Here is a 22,234-nt window from a genome sequence, read left to right as displayed (position 1 = left end):
GTCAATACTTATCTCTTGTCTTTTTTATAGCAGCCATCCTAACAGGTGTGAGGTGGTATCTCACTGTGGTGTTGATTTGCATTTCCCTGTTAATTACTGATGGTGAAAATCTTTATACGTACTTCTTGGCCACTTTTATGTCTTCTTTGGAAAAATGTCTACTGAGAGCTTTTGCTCTATTCTAAATATTTTTTTTCTTCTGGAGTTATATGAGTTCTTAACATATGTTATATATTGTAAGATTTGCAATATTTCCCCCATTCAATAAGTTGTCTTTTAATTTTGTTAGCACTACTGTTTGCCGTTTAAAAACTTTTTAGTTTGATGTCATCATACTTGTTTATTTTTGCTTTTGTTATCTTCACTTTTGCTGTCAAACACACAAAAAATGTGTTGAGGCTGAAGTCCAGATTACCTGCATGGTTTTTTTTAGATGTTTTATAGTTTCAGGTCTTTATTTTCAACTTATTAGTCCATTTGGAGTAAATGTTTGTGCCTGGTATAAAATAGTGGTCTAATATTTTTTTTATTCTTAACTGGTCTAACAAATTACAATTTGTCCCAAATAATAAAAATGAAGTGTTTGATTATGTATACTTATCTATAGGTTAAACGAATGACAGCAACGATTCAAGGAGGAGGGAAGAATCAGGAATACTGTGTTACTATAAAATAGCTGTACTACTCTCCATAACTATACATCTTAAAGGGAATTTGGATTAGTAGTAAATGTGTATTACAGTCTTCAGGATATACATTAACATAATTTTAATAGAAGTATAACTCAAATACTAAGAAAAAAGAGAAATGAATCATATTATGCTCAATTAAAAATTTAAAAGGCAGAAACAGAAAACTCAGAACAAAAATAAAAAGTAATTCAAAAACAGTAACAAGATAGTAGATATAAACCTGACTACATCAATAATGACCACTGTCAATAGTCCCAACACACCAATTAAAAGACAAAGGCTGTCAAAGAGCATAAAATATTAAAACTCAAATACACATGTCTATAGAAAACCATATAAATGTATATAAAGATAACATATACATAAAAATAAATGAAAGCTGAAAGCTAACCAAAGAAAAGTGGAAGTAGTTAAGTTCAGACTTATTACACTTTAGAAGAAACTATCAAGAACCTAATAATAAATGGCTGAATTCTTTCAGAAGCAAAAATAATGCTTAATGTGCATAAGAGAGTCAAAATACTGGAGGCAAAATTGACAGAACAGCTGGAGGTTTCAACACTCTTCTATTAAGAAAACATAAATTTTCCGGGTACAAAATCAGTAAGGAGAAGGTGGAACTCAAGAGCACCAACAATCAACTGTCTATAATGAATAACTGCAGACTCCTACATCAACAAGAGCAGAACACACACTCTTCTCCGTATTCTGGGCCACAAAGCACACATTAGAAACTTTAAAATGTAGAAATGACACAATACCCAGAATTAAACTACAAATCAGTAACAAGAACATAGCTGGAAAAATTCCCAAATAAATAGAAATTATACAACAAATTTCAGAATAATGTGGTCAAAAAAGAAACTTGGAAAAAATTAAATATTGTTTTGAACTAAATAAAAATGATAACACAGTTCAAATATATAACAAAAGGAAATTTAACTTCAGATGATGACCGCACAATAGACATATTATTGAATGTACACTTAAAACATATATAATTTTATTAACCAATACCACCTAATAAGTTTAATTTTTTAAAAATAGTAAATTAATACTGACAACAACAACAACAAAAAAAAGTGAAAACACAACTGACTAAAATTTGTGAGATGAATCTAAAGCAGTGCTTAGTAGGAAATTTAGGGCAATCAATACATCAAACAGAAAGAAGGATCTGAACTCAAGCATCTAAGTTTCTCCTCAAGGAAACAAGAAAGAAAAGCAAATTTAATCCAATGTAAGCAGAAGAAAAAAAATTAAGAACTAAAACATTAATCAATAAAACTAAAAACAGAAAATCAATAAAGAAAAATCAATGAAACCAAAAACTGGTTTTTTGAAAAGATCAATATAATCGACAAAGCCAGGCTAACAGCATTATTCACAAAAGTCATAAAATGGAATTAATATAAATGCCCATTAAAGATGAAAAGATAAATAAAATGTGTTATGTACATTAGCAATAGAGTATTTTTCAGCTTTTAAAAAGAAATAAAATTGTGAAACAAGTTAGACTGTGCATGAACTTGGAAGATATTCTAAGTGAAATAACCCAGAAATGAACAAATACTGCATGATCTTGCTTTTACAAGCAACAAAAATTGACAGGCTTACAGAAAACAAAAAGCAGAATATGGTTAAAATGAACTGTGGAAAGAAGGCAGTGGTGACTCATCATTTAAAGGATACAGATGTTCCATTGGGGATGATAAAAAAAAAAAGTGCTAGAGATGAATAGTAGCAATGGCTACACAAATATGATGTACAATGATTAAAAATGTAAAAATGAGGTCAGAATTTTAAACACAACCCGAAGATAAATGACATGAAATAATCACAAATGTAAAACTTTCAATAATACATTACAGCTATTGTATCTTATGTTTTAAAAACTACACTAGTGTTTTTGAAAAAGGTAGTCTAATAAAAAAATATGGTTAATAAAGAATCTCTAACACTAACCTTGCCCTATTATCTATTTTTAATGAGATTTCTACATTATTTTACCTGTGATATACTGAGTTCTAATTCAGTTTACATTAAGAGATACATACAAAGAACAAACTTAATTAAAATAAGTATTTGAGGAATATAGTTAGTGATCTCATTGCTACCACTATGTTTATTTGTGAAAGAATTCAAAATTATTATTTTAACAACAAACAGGGGATTCCATTACTGATTCATTTGCTATTAGGTCTTTTAGTAACCACTCTCTAGTTTAAGATTTTTCATGTATTTTGAGGTATTTTTCTAAATATCTTCCTTCTCTGTAGTTTTCATTAGAAACTATGATTGATATAGGAAGAATACTTCAGATAAAACAAAATGAAAACATCTTGTCATTGACCAAATGAAAATGAGAGCTTCTCACATACTCTTCTTCATAGTAAAACCATTATTCAACCATTAAGTAGACTTACTTTATCATCCTAAAGAGAAAGATTTGAAAAATAGAAGGTTATATTATAAGATAGTAATTTTATGTCTTATTACCAATATGGCTTTTATCAACTATCACTATATTATCAACTATAACTTAATAGTAAAAACCTCATATAATTTGTAAGTTATAGCACTTATGAAACATAATTACATAAACTAAACACATTGTTTACTTAACAAAATAATCTCTAAAGAAATAAACACTTACTCTCAATGATTCCTGGAAGGAAGAGGCTTGATACTGTGCATACTTAGCAATGGTCGTATGTGATCTATTACTTTCACAGCGCCAGATTTTCTTTGTTCCAGTGGGGTCCCAGTTTTCATCAGCTGGTTGCAACAACTGTGTCCTCACTTCTACTGTATGTTCATTATTAGCTTCTACCAAAGTTTTGGTAGAGAAAAGTCCAAGATCTTCACAATAAATAAGTTGTGTTAATAAAACTGTACTTAGTACAATGAACATTTCAAAGGAACTTTTAAAAACATTATGGAGTTCCATGCATTTCCATTGACAACTGCTTCAAGCCAGACATGTGCTGCCAAATTTGCATAGCACGTACTTGAAGCACCAGATCTAAACATCATGAGAGGAGTAAAAGGGGCTATAGCATTTTAAGTAGGATCTAATTTCACCTACATTTTATTCAGAAGGTTGTGGTTATCTAACCTAAATCACTCATGTTGCAAAACAAGAAATTAATAACTAAAAATATCCACCACAGATTTGCCAATAATCTATACTGGCATCATGTAGTAAATATGTGCTAGAGATAGAAAGAACATTAAAAACAAAAACAAAAACAAAAAAACCCTAAAAAAAAAAACCCCTCATGAGTTTCTGCCAGTGTTTTTAAAATAACAGTAAAAGAAATGTTCAAATATATTTTTAAAAAACCTTACCTAACTTAAGAGCTCCAGCAAGGCCACGTATAACAGTAACAGGGTTTTTGGGATTTGTACAAAATTGATGTAATGGAGGAAAGAAAGCATCACGCTTATTTTCCAACTATAAAATTAAAATATTTTGTTAGATCTCAGAAAAATTACTAAGTAGCATACTACAAATTTATATTAATTTTATGAGTTGTATACATTTTAATCTTAACCACTGAAATTGTTTTGTTACATATCACAGTATTTTATTAGTCTTTTCAGAAAATTATGATATAATTGCTATATAAATTTCTCCAGTAGAGAAATAAATTTTAAATTTGATAAATTTTGCAATGTTTCCAACTACTTACATCACAACTAAGATTTACAAAATATATTTAAACAGTTTAGTAGTTCAAAAGTATTGTTCCAAGTATATTCATCAAGTGCAGTTTTGTATTTCTTGCATGAAAGTGGGAGAAGTGAAATTTAAAGTTCAAAAGTTTTAAAATCATACGAAAATCAAAACTGGTTCAGTACCACCCACAAAAGATAAATCTTCATTTTCCATTTATTTTCTAAAGCTTAGTTTGAAACATTTATTTTTATTGTGATTTCAGGAGCTTTCTACCCAGTAAGATTATCAACAAATTTAATTTAGTAAAAGATTAGTATAACTGAGGGTAAAAAGCCAAATCTCTAAAATCCTCTCATCTATAAAATCATTCTAAATACTTAATCTACAATTTGTAGCTTAGAATTTTTTCACTTGTGTCTTAAAGATACAAAAATTCTTTTTTAATCACATAAAATCAAATAAATTTCAAGGTCTATACAACTTGCAGGAGGCAGAATGTCAGTTTAGAAATGTTGAAAAGATAATGAAACAAAAAAAAATCTTCTGCTACTCTCATACAATACCAGTCTATAAGTGAGAAAACATTTTAAATTTAAAAATACTCTTCAAAAAAATATTACAAATATACCAGTTTTCAATAACTTTTTCCGTAAAAGGTCTGACAGTATTTTTAGTTTTATCAAATACATATTGTTTTGCAAATACTTAACTATGCTAATCTCATGCAAAGCAATTAGAGACAACATGTTAAATAAATGAGCTTGACTGTGTAGCAGTAAAACTTTATTTATAAAATATTAGGTATTAGACCATATTTAGACTGTCATCCACGCTCTGGCATACAAATATGTTTTACCTTAATCTTTAACTACTCAGAAAAAATTTAATTAGTTAAACTTTTCAAAAACAATTTAACTGGCTTAGAATGTATCTTCGGAAGACAGATTAGTTTGGACAATTGATTTATTTCTAGTTAATCGATGATACTCACATAAATACTTGGTGTAGGTGGATTCAATTTGTCCTTTGGCAAGGGAGGGTAGGGTGAAGTTGGTGGCCTTGGAGGTGGACATTTATCCAATAAAATGCAGCTATCAGACAAGCCATTTTTACCTAAATTCCTGTAAAATAATAAGCAGAACTATATCAGCTATTAGGTTTGAAAACAGATTTTTTTAAAACATGAATTAAATTTAAAGCATAAGGCATTTAGAAAAATAAAATCATTTAGGATACTAGTAATCCATTCAGAACAAAATCGGCTGTTCATATCAGCACATATTCACTTTAATTCCTTAAACCCTTTAGAAAAACAAAATATACTCTTTATCCACATAACATGAATTGAGAAAACTTTTCTCCTCTTAATTTTCCAACGTATTTTCTCACCTGAAGAATATGAACTCCAAATTTCTCAACGTTTTACCCTTAAGCTTTCATTTATTGTTAAGTAATACTTAAGTCAATATAGGTTTAGATAGTAATGATAATTTCATAGTAAGATGTCTCTTTTTCTACGTTATTTCCAGAATACCTCTGTGAAACCTGAAAATCTAGAGACCAGTTATTGTCTGTTATTAAAAATAATGCTGTGCAACTCTAATATTCATCAACTCCAATTTAACAAATTTATAGATTATTGTAATAATGTTTGAAGTAATCTGTGTAGTTCCTATGACTCTCACATTATACATAATTAATACAGAGTAGTGTTAAGATTAACTTTTTTCCTTTATTAAAAGTATCAGGGTTGCTAATAACTTTTTTCCTTTATTAAAAGTATCAGGGTTGCTAATAACTTTTTTCCTTTATTAAAAGTATCAGGGTTGCTAATAAATTCTTAAAATGTACAAAACTGTACTACCAAAGTTAAACTTTTTTTAGTACAAGAACGTTAGATAAATAATTCTAAATCCTTAAGATTCAACAAATTCAGAAAACAAGTACTAAAAATTGTTAATGTTTTGGAATCATTTGTTTTATTCAATTATTCAAATTCAAAGCAATTAAATGTAGTAAATAAAAAAGGAGCTCTAAAATACTAAAATGTCAAATAAGAATCTAAAAACTATTTTGGAAAGTAAAATATACATCAGTAACTTCATTTACTTTGGAATTATTTTAATTACAAATTATATAAAAACAAAAACTAAAGCGAACCTCCCATTCCTAATTTAGCATTATTAATGTTAATAAAAGGAAAGTTTGTATTTAGGCCTTTTGGTAAGACTGAGGAAAACTAAAGCTTGAAATCCAGTATTTATCAGCTTATATGAGATGCCATACAGGTTTACTGGGCTTTGCAGATTTTTTTTTAATTGAAGCTTTGTGGCAAGGCTCTATCAAGCAAGGATTGCCCAATAGCATTTGCTTGCTTTGTCACATTTTCATACTTCTGTAATTCAGACTTTTTCATTAGTATTGATTGTGTTTATTATGGTGACCTGTGATCAGTAATCTTTGATGGTGCTAGTCTAACTTTTCGGGTGCTACAAACTTCACCCTTATAGGCAGCTAACCTAATCCATACACACTGTGTGTGCTCTAAAAGAGACTGCCAATAGGGCAGAGTTTCTTCCCAAGATGATGAAAAAGCTCTAAAACTGACCAGCTGTTCCCTCACAAAAGCTGGGCCTCCTTCAACAAGGTTAGCCAACCTGCGATTGCAAAGAAGAGTTCTTGAAGGAAATTAAAAGCACTATTCAGTGAATGCAGGGATGACAAGAAAGCAAAACATCTTACTGCTGCAACAAAGAAAGCTTTAGTGGTCTGAATGATCAGATCAGCCACAAAAGTCCTTTAAACCAGAGCCTAATGAAGAGCAAGGCCTTAACTCTCCTAGTTCTATGAAGGCTGAGGGACGTGAAGAAGCTGCAGGAGAGAGCCTGAAGCCAGCAGGACCTGGGTCGTGCTATTCAAGCGAAGAAGCCGTCTGCAACATCAAAGTCCAAGTTGAAGAAGCAGCAAGGGCTGACATAGATGCTGCAGCAAGTTGTTCAGAGGATCGAGCTAACATGATTAATGAAAGAAGGGAGCTACACTAAGCAACAGGTTTTCAGTGCACACAAAACAGCCTGTGTTAGAGAAGGTGCCATCTAGGACATCCACAGCTAGAGAGAAGTTGCTGCCTAGCTTCAAAGCTTTCCGGGACAGGCTGACTCTCTCATTAAGGCCAAATGCAGACGATGGCTTGAAGCTCAGCCAGTGCTCATTTTCCATTCTGAGTATCTTAGGGCCTTTGGAATTATGCTAAAGCTACTCTGCCTGTGCTCTCTATGTGGAACAACAAGGCCTGGATGACAGCACATGTTTACAACATGGTTTTCTGAATATCGGAAGCCCATTGTTGAGATCTACTGCTGAAAAAAGATTCCTTTCAAAGTGGTACTACTCACTGACAAGGCACCTGGTCACCGAAGAGCTCTAGTGGCAACAGACAATGAAATTAATGTTCTTTTTGTGACTGCTAACACAACTTCCTTTCAGCATCCCAAGGATCGAGGTGTAATATTGACTTCCAAGCCTACTGTTTAAGAAAATATGTTTTGTAAAGCTACAGCTGCCATAGACAGTGTTCCCTCTGGAGGACCTGGGCAAAGTAAGTGGAAACTTTCTAGGAAAAATTCCCCATTCGAGGTGCCTTTAAGAACATTCATGATTCATGGGAAGTGGTCAAATGCCAACAATTGCAAGAGTTGGGAGGAAGCCGACTCCAACCTTCACAGGTAACTTTGAAGGGTTCAAGACTCAAAGGAGGAAGTCACTGCAAATGTGGTGGAAAAAGCAAGAAATCTAGAATCAGGTCTGAAGCCTGGAGCTGTGACTGAATTGCTGCCATCTCACGATACACTTTAATGGATCATCAGTTACTTCTTATAAATGAGCAAAGAAAGGGTTGCTTGAGATGGAATTTACCGCTCGTGAAGATGCTGTGAAGACTGTTGAAATGACTGACTCCAATTCTGAAAGAAGTTCTACCATGGGAAAATGCTGTCAAACAGCACTGAATGCTTCCGAGAAATCATTTGTGAAAGGAAACTCAACTGATCTGGCAGACTTCATTGTTGTCTTATAAGAAATCGTCACAGGCACCCCAACGTTCAGTGACTACCATCCTGATCAGTCAGTGGCCATCGACATCAAGACAAGACCCTTCACCGGCAAAATGATTATATGATTAGCTGAAGGCTTAGGTGATGGTCAGAATTTTTAGCAATAAAGCTTTTAAATTGATATGAAAATTGTTTTTATAGATGTTATTGCATTCTTAATAGACTACAGTATAATTTATGAATATAAATTTTATATGCACTAGCAGACCAAAAAGTTTGTGTGCATCACTTTATTTGCTTTATCATAGTGGTCTCGAACCAAATCCACAGTTATCTCCAAGATAGGCCTGTACAGTTAACAAAAAGGGAGCCACGAGTTTTTTAAAATACGTATCCCTAATGCAAAAGGACAGAGCCGGGACAATAGAAATAGATGATCTTCTAAATGGGCAGGTATTTCTAACAGTTCAACAGAAACTTTACTGTAAAAACCCAACATAGGAAAGAAATGAAGTTTAAAAAAGTATGATGTGGAAGAGTTTAAGAGTGTATCATTCTGAAAGTCTTTTCTTAATCCTAAATTATCCTATTACTAGAGAGATTAGTATGTAAAATTATTTTAAGAACAGCTTACTTATATTGACTTCAAACACACACAGCATTTAGTACACACAAAAAATAATCAAAGGTGCTCTACATATAAAGTCATGTACAATTTAGGTTTCTTTCCTCAAGAAGTTTCTTAACCAGGGAGATTAACTCTCTGAAAACTGATATTTCTTGCACTAATCTGAATCAGAGTCCTGTCCAGAATAAGGCATTATCTATCTATTAACACAGTCGGTCTTCACAGGAGAGTTATCATTTTCCATCCTAGGTCTCTTGCCACGCCTCAAAATAATTTTATCTTCATTTTTCTGAATCTGTTCTGTTTCTTTTTCTTTTTAGTCCTTCCTTTATAATCTTTGTCTTTTCCTTTTTGATTTCTGGGGAGTACGGAGGTTGGGGGGCACATATACAGCTACCATAGTAAACCGATAGCTACATTCACTGGAAAAATCAAACAATCACAGTTACCTATAGTATTTTAAAGTTATTTCTGAATTTTAGTAATAAAATTACTCACCTACACTAAAACAAAATCGTCTTTGTAGTTTCTAATAAAAAAAACTTCTATGAAAGTATTTCATCTTGAAATGAATGTTTACATATATTATAAAAAGATGAAGGTTAAAATCTTTAACCCACTAATATGAAATATACTCATTTTAAAGAGTTTTATACAAAAGAGGAATCATTTTCATTACTCTCAATACCACCCCAGTTTGCTGCATGCACAGTATATAAAATATTTTAAATGTTTTTATAAGTTTGTCTGGCATACATTTATTAGCTGACTCATGATGCCTTCCAGTAAAACAATCTAAGTGTCTCAAAGTCTAATATAGAGAACATATAAAAATTCCCCATTTAAATGATATTCATATCATTAAACAAGAATTGTTTTCACATTATAATTCAAAATTGGTACTTAAGTCATATAGATCAAAATAATCTTTAGACTGCCTACTTCTACAGTATTTATTTCAATTTTACTTCATTTTAATCTGGAATTTTTACTGCATTTTAATCTGCAATTTTAAAATACAATAATTGCTTTTCAAATTTCCAATCCCATGCCCTAGAAAATATGACCAAGACACAGTTGGCAATTTAAATCTACTTAATAACTTAAGTACTGGTTTCCAATACGGAAACTTATGCATAAGTGTGAGAATTAAGTTATTATTTAATTGAAGATCAGATATTACTGTGTTTAACATAAAGAGAATAATAACACTACTTTAAAAACTATACGTCAAGTTACTTTTTGAGGTGGTTAAACAGCTGTAAAATTGACTGTGGTGATGGTGGCACATATCTGGGAATATACTGAAAACCAGTGAACTGTACATTTTAAATGAGCAAACTATAAAGTATATAAATTATATATCTCAAGAAAGTTTTCCCCCCAAAATTTTCACCAGCATCTTCAGGAGGGGGAAATCTACATGATGCCATAATACCAAAGAAAGTTTTACTAATTCTTTGCTTGTTTTTAGTGAGAAGTAAATAAAACCCATTAACAAATAAAATTCTGAGGCCCCTTCTTCTAAAAATAGCAGAATATGGCCATTCTTCCCAGAGCATCTGATAATCTTCCATTTCTCAATTTTCTGTATTTTCTCTACGCTTCCTACCCACATTCTAACCTTCTGTAGCACTGCAGAAAGAAAATAAACACTGAGGTTTCCTGCTCTCTAGTTTCAGTTTCCAGAATAAGGTCAATCACAGAGAAGGTGGTAATTGCAATAACCAGTGGAGGTCAGGAACACTACATAGAGTGATGGCTCCCAGATAAAGCCGCTTGTAGCAAAATGTTAATACACTAATGTAAAATCATAATACTGAGGCATAACAAAGTTCTTTATGAAACTTATTTTAGATAAGTGACGACATCTTCTTTCATATAACTTCTACTTCTTATAAATCAAAACATCAAGTTTTCTGATTTGGACAGTACTCAACAATTTTCACTTTGTGATTTCCATTTTTCCCATACTAACCTGCATGCCTTCAGAACTTCTGTGGAACTTGAATATATGGACACAGACACTGATGGTATGATCTGAGGACCAGGTTTGTGGCTAACTCTAGGCATGTCTGGTTTTTTAGAGCTCTGTACATTATCTAGCCCTTCTCTATTAATTGTATGTAACCTACTGTGAGGACTGTTAAGGCTGGAAACACTGTGTGTGGCTGTCTGTCCAGTGGATTTTGGAGAAGGTGCTGAAGTGGAAATGACTGAAGAGGGTGAAGAGGCAACAGAATTATTAGCCTTTGTATGAACATCTGGGTGAATATTATTGACTTTGTCACAGGCTCCAGTACCCACATTGTCGTTTGCTTTTCCAATCGACAAGGCAGAGATCTGAGGATTGTCTGATATTAATAGATTTGGTGATGCACAATCTCCATGGTTAGAACTGCAAATAGGTTCTGCCATCAGCTGCTGAACATGATTTGAAAGTTCCTCGACGACAGTGCAGCCATTAGGCACGTCTCCAGGATGCCTGTTTGTTTCAGGCACCAAAGATCGATTTCCTGAAGATTTGCTCTCTTTGGTAAAGGTAATGCCTTGTTGTCCACCTGAGGTAGCAATATGAGAGGAGAAGTGATTGAGAGCATCTCCCTGTGTGACTGAATTGCTAGGTATAGTTCGAACTTCAGTCTGTTTCCGAATACCAGTGACAGCTGCCTGAAGATACTGGGCAGGCCCAGTGGAAAATAAAGATTGTTCATCATTAGGTTCTGACAAATGTGAACTCTGACCTTTCTGAAGCCCCTAAGAAAAGAAAAAAATAAAGAAATTAAAAAGAATTGTTTAAATCTATTGTACAAGCTCAGACAATACTAAGAACTAAAAATATCAAATAAAAGCAAAGCTACCAGAAATAAACAATTAAATGTATACTTTATCCCAAGTCCTAAAAATTATTTTTTAAAGTTCCCATAATCAACTGATTAAAGTGGTCAGTATCTTTAAAGAAAATTAAACTCTTTAAAAACACCAAGAACTAACTCATGCTATATGCAAAAGACAATTATCTTTCAAGACAAAATTTTTGAAAGTAAAAACCTGACAAACGGCATACCATTCAAACAGTACTAAAGTGAGTTGAAATTATGATATTAATAAAGAACATATTACAGAAAAAATTTAATATGAAAGGACTTTCTAAGTGAAAGGATTTATTACATCATATATTTTCTTATAAATTACAAATAAATATGTACCATGTGACTCAAAAGTATATAGAGTATAAACATGACAGTTGAAGGAGAAACATACAATTCAACAATAATAGTTGGAGATTTCCATAGCCCATTGTGAATGACTGACAGGAAAATTAGTCAAAAAATAAGCAAAAATATTTTAAAAATTAATACTTTAAACCAACATAACCTGTCATATAATAGTACACGCCATTCAACATCAAGAGAATGCATATTCTCAGCCCACATGAAATATTTTCCACAACACATTATAGACTAGGAGCAAAAACAAGTCTCAGTAAAATTACAAAAATTCAAATCAAACAAACCATGTTCCCTGAACAAAACAGAACTACTTCAAATCAAAAACAATAAAATGCGAGAAATACTCAAAATTTAGAAAATAAACAACAAAATTCTAAATATCTCATGGGTCAAATACGGAAATTGCAACAGAAAATTAGGAAATTGAATGAAAATCAAAACACACGTATCAAAATTTGTAATCAAAACAATACTTTATAACTCAACACATTTTTAAAGACGAAAAGTCTAAGGTCAACAAACTAAGCTACTGCATTACGAAGCTACAAAGAAGATACTAAACTGAATATAAATAAAGGGAAAAATATAGATCAGAAAAAAAACCATGAACCATAAAAACGGAAATGCAACGGAAAAATTCAGGAGGAAAAAAATACAACTGGTCTTTGAAAAGGCTAACTAAATATAAATTTTTAAAATTAGGTAAATATATAAGAACAATTCTAAAAAGTAAATTTTACTAAATCAAAAACAAAAGATTTGACAACACCACAGATCCCATAAATACATTTCTAGAGATATTATATTAATCCTACCAAAATCAAAAATATATAAATATTTACCCACTAATCATAGGGGACCAATGTTATTCCAAACCAGAAAAAGAAAAAGACAATATTGTAGAAAAATAACCTTCTTGAACATATCACCAAATATATTCAAAAAAATATTAACACATCAAATTAAGCCATATATAAGGATTATGCACCGTGATCAGTGAGGGTTTATCCCAGAAATAAAAAGTTTAACATCTGATAAATCAATCAATGTAATCAATGTAATGTTTTCACTGCACTGAGCAACATCAAAGTAATATATCAATACTATAAGGATAGAGACAAATAGCATCTAAATATCTCAATACACACACAAAAAGTATTGACAAAATCCAACATGAATTCTCAGATAACTAAGAAGGGCATTTATCAAATTTACAGATAACATCGTATTTAATACTGAAATACAGGTGCTTTATCCAAGAAGAACAAATCAGACATATCTGCTATTAGCTTGTCTATTTGACAGTGAATGAGGTATTCTAAGCTAGGATGTAAGACAAAAAAATTAAGCAGATAAAGTTTCAAAAAGAAGTAAAAATGCTTTTATTCATGAAACCCATAATCTTGCAAAAAACAAAATCAAAGAAATATATAATAATATTACAAAATAGATGAATTGGATAAGGTCTCAAAGTTACAATTAATTCTATATTCTGACAAGAATCACTCTGAAAATAAATTAAGAACATAAATTTATTCATAACTGCATAAAAATATGTCTGAAAGAAATTAAAAGAAAAGTAAATGGAGAAATGCTATGTTCATAGTTTAGAAAAATATTATTAACATGGCAATTTGCCCCCAAATTGATGTATACATATAATACAATCCCTATTAAATCCCTGTATGCAGTTTTGGTACAAATTAACAGGCTAGGCCTAAAAAATCATATAAATGTACAAAGAAGATATTGAAATCAAATGAATTTTGAAAATAATTAAAATGTTTGAGCTGTATAATTTAAGTTTAAAGCATTCTATAAAGTTAGTGATCAAAACTAGAATTATGAAGGAAAACTTTATCAGCACAAAATAGCTCTAAGTACACTTAAAACCTTGGTAAATTAATTTTGACAAAGCAGGCAGGATGAAAAGGAGAAAATATTTCTATAAATGGTGCTGAAATAACTGCATATCTATATGCAAAATAGATATACTTTAAAAAAATAAACAAATTAACTCAAAATGACCAATAGAACTCAAAGGGTGAAAACTGAACTGTACAAAATCTGTAAGAAAGTACAGAAGATTTCTTTCATGATATCAAAAACACATTAAGATTTTTTTATAAAATACCTTTAGCAGAATTAAGTATTTGCATTTCAAAAACACAAATAAAGTAAAATGGAACTCAGAGACTAGGACAAAATACTGGCAAAACCTGTCTCAAATATAACTTTTACCCAGAATACAGACAAAACCTTACATCATCATCATCATCATCATAAGAAAAACATCTAAATACAAAAATGGCAAATAATCACACAGAAATTAATAGGTATTAGAAAGTTACAAATTAAGCCTTAACAATTATATATTCATTAACATGGCTAGATTCAAAGACTTATCAGTATCAGGTGTTGGCAACTACACAGAGTAAGTGGAAACTCAAACTTGGCTGGTAGGAATGTGAAATGATTCGGCCACTTTGCATTATGAGTTTGAAACAGTCTCCAAAAGTTTAACATTTATAACATGACTATATCAACTGCACTCATAAACTTGCAGATATAGAAATTAAAACATACCTACAGAAATAAATTTTATAATAAATGTTCATAATAGCATTACTGGTAATGTTTATAACCAAAACAAGAAAAAGCAACAAGTTTTTCTAAATTAATAAATGGACTAAAATTAAGGATATATATTCATATAATCCAATGACAAAAGTAGGGAGGAAAAAAACAAGAATCCATTCATTTAAATCTCTTTAAGAGTGAACCTTACAGACCAATAGCAAATTTGTGGCTCCAGAGTCAGGTAAAAAGTTGGAAGTTAATTCCAACTGCTCACAAAGAAACTTTTGGGGTTACGAAGTACAGCTGAACCTTGAACGATGTGGGGTTAGTGGTGTTGCCCTAACACAACTGAAACCCAAGTATAATTTAATTTGGACCTCCACATATGTAGCTTCCCAACCACCGGGTGACCACTGAAAATACAAGTTTGAACATCAGACTCTGGCTAGCTCTTATTATTAGAACTCATAAAGCTGTTTATTTATTACTAGCTCATACTACTCAGTTTTGTGAGCCAACTTCAAAATAAAAACACAACTTACTAAAATTTGTGAGATGAATCTAAAGCAATGCTTAATGGGAAATTTAGGGCAATCAACATATATAACAGCAAGAAGGATCTGAAATCAAGCATCTAAGTTTCTCCTCGAGGAAACTAGAAGGAAAATTAAATGTAATCCAATGTAAGTAGAAGGAAAGAAATATTAAGAACTAAAACATTAATCAATAAAACCAAAAACAGAAAATCAATAAAGAAAAATCAATGAAACCAAAGACTGGTTCTTTGAAAAGATCAATATAGTTGACAAAGCCAGGCTAACTGAAGGGAAGAAAACAAATACAGGACACAACTTACTAATTACAGAGACAAAAGATGGAACATCACTACAGATCCCATGGACATTGACAGTTGATACAGGAATACAATGAGCAACTCTAAATCGCCCACAAATTTGATAACACAAATGCAATGGACCAGTTCCCTGAAAGGCACATATACCAAAAATGACACTGGGAGAAAGAAATAATCTGAATAAGTTATAAGCTTATAACTACTAAAAAATCAATCGATAATAACCTTTCATAACAGAAGCACTACCATGCTCAGATGAGTTCTCTGAAGTTCTATAAAACATTTAAGGAAGAAATATGCCACTGCTTAAAATTTGTTCCAGAAAATAGAAGCAGAGGGAACATTTCATAACTCTACTATGAGGCTGGGGTAACAATCACCCTAATACCAATACCACACTTACAAGACATTACTTAAAACATTATAAGAAAAAGACACTACCGACCCACATGTCACCAACATCGATGCAAAATTCCTCAATCAGCCAGGCAAATGCAACTACATATAAAAAGAATAAGCATGGTCAAGTGGGACTTATCCTAGGTATGCGAGGCTGGTTCAACTTTCAAAGATCAATCATCATAATCTATTTTACAAAGACAAAAAAGGAAGTATTCAAATGATCATAACAACAGATGCAGAAAAAGCATGTGATAAAATCAAACACCTGTGCATAACAGAAGTACTCTCAGTGAACTGAAATACAGAGGAACTTCTTTAACTTCATAATATCTACAAAAAAACTACCACTAACATTACATTTGAGGGTGAGAAACTCAAAGCATTACCTAAGTGCAGGCAGAAGGCAAGATTGTTCCCTCAAATTCTACTTTGATAGATTTTTTTTAACCTTCTGCAGATACATGAATAAATTAATTGTGAAATACACAGATAATAGAATGTTATTCAGTGATAAAGAGAAAGGAGCAATGAGATCTGAAACTGAGATTTCAAATTAAAATCACAATATCATTTATATGAGCACTCCCACTAAAATGAAATATTTAGCGATAAACCTAACATTGTCAAGATCTATGCAACGGAAACTACTAAACTCTGATTAAACAAATCAAAGAACTAAATAACCAGATATATTCTATGTTCAACAATAGTAAGACTCAGTATTAAGATGTCAGTTCTCACAAACTTGATATATAGTCTTAAAGCTTCCAAATAAAAATCCCAGCATTATTTTTATGGATGTTGACAAAGTGATTCTCATGTTTACATGGACCTAAATGAGCCAAAATGGTCAACACAATTTTGAGAGGAAAAAAACAGTTAGATGACTGGCATGACTTGATTTTGAAACTTAATATAAAGCTGTATTAAATAACCAAAGCAACATGGTACTGGCAACAGAAATACACAAACTGATCAATGGAACAAAATACAAAGCCCAGAAATAAATAGAGTCAAGTGATCTTTTATAGAAGAGTAAAGGTAATATAATAGAGCAGAAGTAGTCTTTTCAACAGTGTTGGAATAACTGGGGATCCACATACAAATAATGAAACTTTACACAGAACTTAAACCACTCACAAATGTAAAAGGCAAAAGTTTAAAACTCCTAAAAGTTAACACATGGGAAAACTTTGGGCATAACGATGACAATTTAGATACAGTTTCTTAAGGAACGATAGTGAAAGAAAGACTTGATAATTGCGAGAAAATATTTATTAAAAACATATGATTACAGACTGTCACCAAAAATATTTTTTAAAAAACTCTCAAAACTCAATATTAAGAAAATAAACTGCAATTAAAATGTGGCTGAAAGATCTTAGCACATAGCTAACCAAGGAACATATACAAATGGCAAATAACCATATAAAAAAATGCTCCAAAGATCACTAGACAATTGTAAACTAAAACAATGAGCTACCACAACAATCCTATTAAAATTACTAAAATCCAAAATACTGAGGACATAAATTGTCCGCCCAAAATTTGTATGTTGAGATTTATCCTCAAATTTGATGGTATCTGGAGGTGGGGCCTGTGAGAAGCGATTATGTCATGAGGACAGAGGCATGAAAGAAGGAAATAATGTCCTTATAAAAGAGACCCAGAGAGTTCCACTGCTCCTTGAATCATGTGAGGATAATGTGATAACTCAGGCAACTATAAATTAGAAGGCACCTCAACAGATACCAAATAGGCCAATGCCTTGATCTTGAACTTCTCAGTCTCCATGACTATAATAAATAAATTTATCTTGTTTGTAAACAAGTCAGTCTATAGTACTTTGTATCTCCCAAAATGACCAAGACAGCTATCAACACCAAACACTGGGAGAAGCTACAGCAAAAAGAAGGCTCAGTCACTGTGAATGGGAATGCAAAATGGAAAATTCAGCTGCATTAGAATACAACTATCAGCTTCTTACAAAACTCAACTTATTACCACTCTAAGCCAGCGATGATGCTCCTAGCTTTTTATCCAAGCAAGTCAAAAAGATGTCTATATGAATGTGTGATGTATATAGTAGCTTAATTTATAATTTCAAAAATGAGGAAATAACCAAGAAGTCCTTCATTAAGTGAATGAATAAGCTGTGTGGTAAATACACGCATTAAATATAATAAGTGATTAAAAAGGAAAACAGCTATCACATCAAGAAAAGACAGGGAGGGAACCTAAATGCCTATTAGTAAATGAAAGAAGCCATTCTAAAAAGGATACATTCTGTATTATTTCAACTACATGACATCTGGAAATGGCAACAACATAGAGACAATTAAAAAATGTGTGACTGTGATAGGCTTCAGGATAGCCAAGAAGGAATAAACAAGACTGTAAGGTGGGGATGGTGAATTCTATTTTCTCTTATATGATACTGTAAAGTTGGATGCATGTCATTACATGCTTGTCAAAACCCATACAATGAGTGAATTATAATGCAGGATTTAGTTAGTAGGACAGTAACTAATGTGTCATATTATTACAAGATGTTCAGGACAGTGGAAACCATGGGTGACATTGGGAACTTTCTGTACTGTCTGCTCAATTTTCTATGAAGCTAAAGTGAACTTGATTATAGTCTATTAATTAATAAGTTTTTTAAAAAGAGGCTGTTCAAGACATTTCCAACTCTACACCAAATCTTTTACCCTCAAGATCAATCAAGCCCTTCCTTTAAGCCTAACATTTTGTCCTCTCTCCATAAACTATGCTCTAGCTACATTTGACCTGTCCTTTGCCCTCCAAATTCCCTCATTTTTCTGAGACTTTAGCCTCTTGGTTTTCCTAAGACACGTTCCCCTACACAGTAAGTGAAATTTGACTAGTCTTTTAGTCGCCATAAAATCAATGCCTGACATCTGGCATAGCACTGATCTTATGTAGAGAATATTTGCAGATATAAATTGTGAATATAAAAAAGTCATGATATCTTCATTAATTAGCAATGGAATTTGAGGAGACTATAAGGCTGTTCATTTTTTCCCTTCTTTTCCTTATTTCCATATTTCCTAACATAATTTATAGTATATTAATTTATATTGGATAAAAGTAAATATGCTCATGTGCATAGATTAACAATGTAATTTACTAACACTGTAAAACTTAAAGTTCTCATATAATTATGAATTATTTAAAATTGCTTTTTAAAAATAAAAATGTTCCTTAAATATTTACTTATACTCAAAATGTCCACAGCCAAAGAAAAATTATGTAAGAGCAAAAAAAAAGCATCTAATCTGTTTTTTACCTGAGCAGAGTTAGATAGCTGTTTTCTCCATGGCTCTTCTGCGCTGCTGGTCAGGTTTGTGCAGTTATGAGGTAGAGTGAATGTGTTTGGCTTCAGGTAAGGCACATTTCCATTACTTCCACTTCCTGTTATGTAATTACTGCCTACCAAAATAGTGTCTGCACTCCCTAGCGTTTTTGGTGTGCTGCAAGGAGCACAGCCTGCAGAAAATGGTCCACTGGACAAGAGCTTTTCAAAATAAGCAGAGTGAACTTCAGGCTGAGAGACACTAGAAACTCTGGGCAGGGCAGAATATAGTTGCTGGCTGGAGACAGAGTTTGTAGGCAGTGAAGAGTCAGTTAGTGGGCCATTAAGAATTCCAGTAGTTTGTCCTGTTTGTTTCGTCTTAAAAAAAAAAAACAAAAAAGAAAACCCACTGTGTGACTGAAAATGTGTACTCAACATCCCTAACTTATTATAACATCTGATATCTCTTGGTTCAAAAATCATACATTTTAAAAATGGCATAATATGTTCATATGGGGAAGCAGAAATCTTTCTCATTATGTAGTTAAGAAATCTCCTTTATTAGTAGCTTAAGGGCAAAAGAAAGATGAAATTATGATGAATAATTTATGGGCTTTATTTTCTATCAGTAGGTAGGGGATTTAAAATTTCTATTTTATTATGCTTATGATAAATCTTCAAAGCAGCTCACCTCAGTATGGATACTTTGTTAATTATAAAGTAACAAAAATGAGATTATGGAATACATCTGAAGTAGTTTGCTAATAAAGAGCAAAATATCAAAGTGTTTTATTCTAAATTTATGCCTTTAAGAAAAATTGTCCATTAGTATTTAAACTCGGTTATATAAATTTTATTGAGTACATGTAGTAAATTAAAATGAACATTAATATCCTCTGATATTTTACTCAGGTAAAATATTTAATTTGATAATAAACATTAGAATAAAAATGGTATACATACTTGTTTCATTAAAACAAACTGACTTTCCAACTGTTCCAGCATCAATTTCTGTGCTGGATTTAAGTTATCTTTATTTGCACGCAGCTGTTCCACGTGCTGAAAAAATGAAAAACAATACAAAGTTAAAAGTAAGAAGAAAGATAGTAAACTTGTCACTGAAAAGACCACAACCTCAGAACCTCTGTGTGGTCAAATATAGTGATTCCTGTAGTAACCCAAATTAACCAAGCCCAAGATGAAATCTAAGAAATGTAAAAATCAGAAATTCATCTGAAGAAAGTTCGCTATGTTTTGAGTTAAATGTATTACACGGAAAAGAAACTACCATCTTCACAAAGAGAGCTAATTAACCTTTTACAAGAATGGTTGGAAATGACTTGAAAAGTCAACAATAGGTAATCCAGTTAAATAACCTGGGGTGATTGGGGGAAGAGGAGAATCACTCCTGAAGAGTTATACACAGAATTCTTACCTATATTTACTGTACGAAAAAGACAAAAAGGAATGTTTTTGTTTTCTTGTTTTTGTACAAGAATGTTTTCTTTTACATGTACAATGTATCTCTAGAGAAACACACAAAGACGCTATTAATATTTATTATTTGTAGGAAAAAACATTATGTGGCTAGAGGCAGGAACTAGAAAGAGCCTTTAACCTGTGCATTCCATCTTCTATTAATTTTTTACGTTTCAAACACAAAAATATTAGCTCTTCAAAAAAGTAAAAAAATATATATTACTCTGGAAAATGTGGGCTCATTACACTTATGTACATATAGTTTAGTTTACTGTCATTTAACTTTCAGAATACTCAAAAATTACTTAAAGCTTAATATTTCTACTACTTTAAGGTGGTGAAAAAACTATCAAAAATATTTCATATCCATGATTTCTAGGGTGTCAAATACCATAAATTAACCTGTTGCATTACTGAAGTGAGTCAAACAGTGTGGCTATTCCACTTCTCAAGACTATTCTAAGGAAAGTTTAATTTAAATTTTTTTTTAAATATTTGGAAATATTTGGTTTAATTTGTGCCCTAACAGTTATGAGTAGTGATACACCACATGACTTGGAGCTGGAGTATTTACATACTTATGTGACTTATCTTTTCAAATCATTTTAAAAATAATTTACAACACATAAAGTGCATAGGTTGTTAAGTTGGAAACCTCTGAATTTGAAACATTCATTTTTTACTCTCCATTAAAAAGGCTCTTCTCTAAATTGTGGCTCAAAGAGTTAACAGGCGGTCCTTTATATCTAAAACTGCATTTCAGTGCCAGTAGAAAGTGGTGGCAAAAGGTGTGTTAATTTCATAAAATATCAGAGAAATGAGTAAAATGATCTGATGAACATAAACCTATCCTTACCTTCTGCATTTAAATGAAGCTACAATTTCAGGATAGGAAATACTGCTAATAAATAGCACAAAAACTGGAGAGCTTTTCAGTCTCTAAAATATACATATACCTTTGTTGGACTAGATGTTCTTTTCCTCTTGGCAGGACTGGACAGGTCATCTATTTGGCTAGAAGTAATCATGTGTACTGGCACGAACTGTTGTGGAATTGGTGTTTGATTGAGGCCTAATACAAGTTCAGTACTTGGATGATGAGCTTTATAAGCCTAGGATTACAGAAGACAGAAATATGGTTCTACGTATTCTTAATTTATTCCTTCGAATTACAAAATATTATAAGTTACATTATTTTTCAAAGCTATGTGATTTTACACATTACAATTACTAAAAATCAAAATCAAATGAATCCTCAACGGATGAATGTATACCTTCTTTTGAAAAACTCATTTTTAAAAAAAAATTAATAAATTA

General features: G+C 31.7%; 1 protein-coding gene across 1 annotated transcript in view; it reads right to left on the bottom strand.

Annotated features, from left to right (window-relative positions):
* The window catches only part of LOC102897701 (histone demethylase UTY-like), a 185,373-nt gene that overhangs the window by 46,955 nt on the left and 116,184 nt on the right, over nucleotides 1-22,234 (bottom strand). The window contains 7 exon segments of the mRNA XM_025050980.1: nucleotides 3,349-3,554; nucleotides 4,044-4,149; nucleotides 5,366-5,495; nucleotides 11,033-11,811; nucleotides 19,433-19,816; nucleotides 20,402-20,497; nucleotides 21,874-22,029. Of these exon segments, the coding sequence (XP_024906748.1) occupies nucleotides 3,349-3,554; nucleotides 4,044-4,149; nucleotides 5,366-5,495; nucleotides 11,033-11,811; nucleotides 19,433-19,816; nucleotides 20,402-20,497; nucleotides 21,874-22,029 (1,857 nt within the window).

This window comes from Pteropus alecto, unplaced genomic scaffold (genome assembly GCF_000325575.1).
Source record: "Pteropus alecto unplaced genomic scaffold, ASM32557v1 scaffold18, whole genome shotgun sequence".
NCBI lineage: Eukaryota > Metazoa > Chordata > Mammalia > Chiroptera > Pteropodidae > Pteropus > Pteropus alecto.
This window is presented reverse-complemented; position numbering and strand designations above follow the sequence as displayed.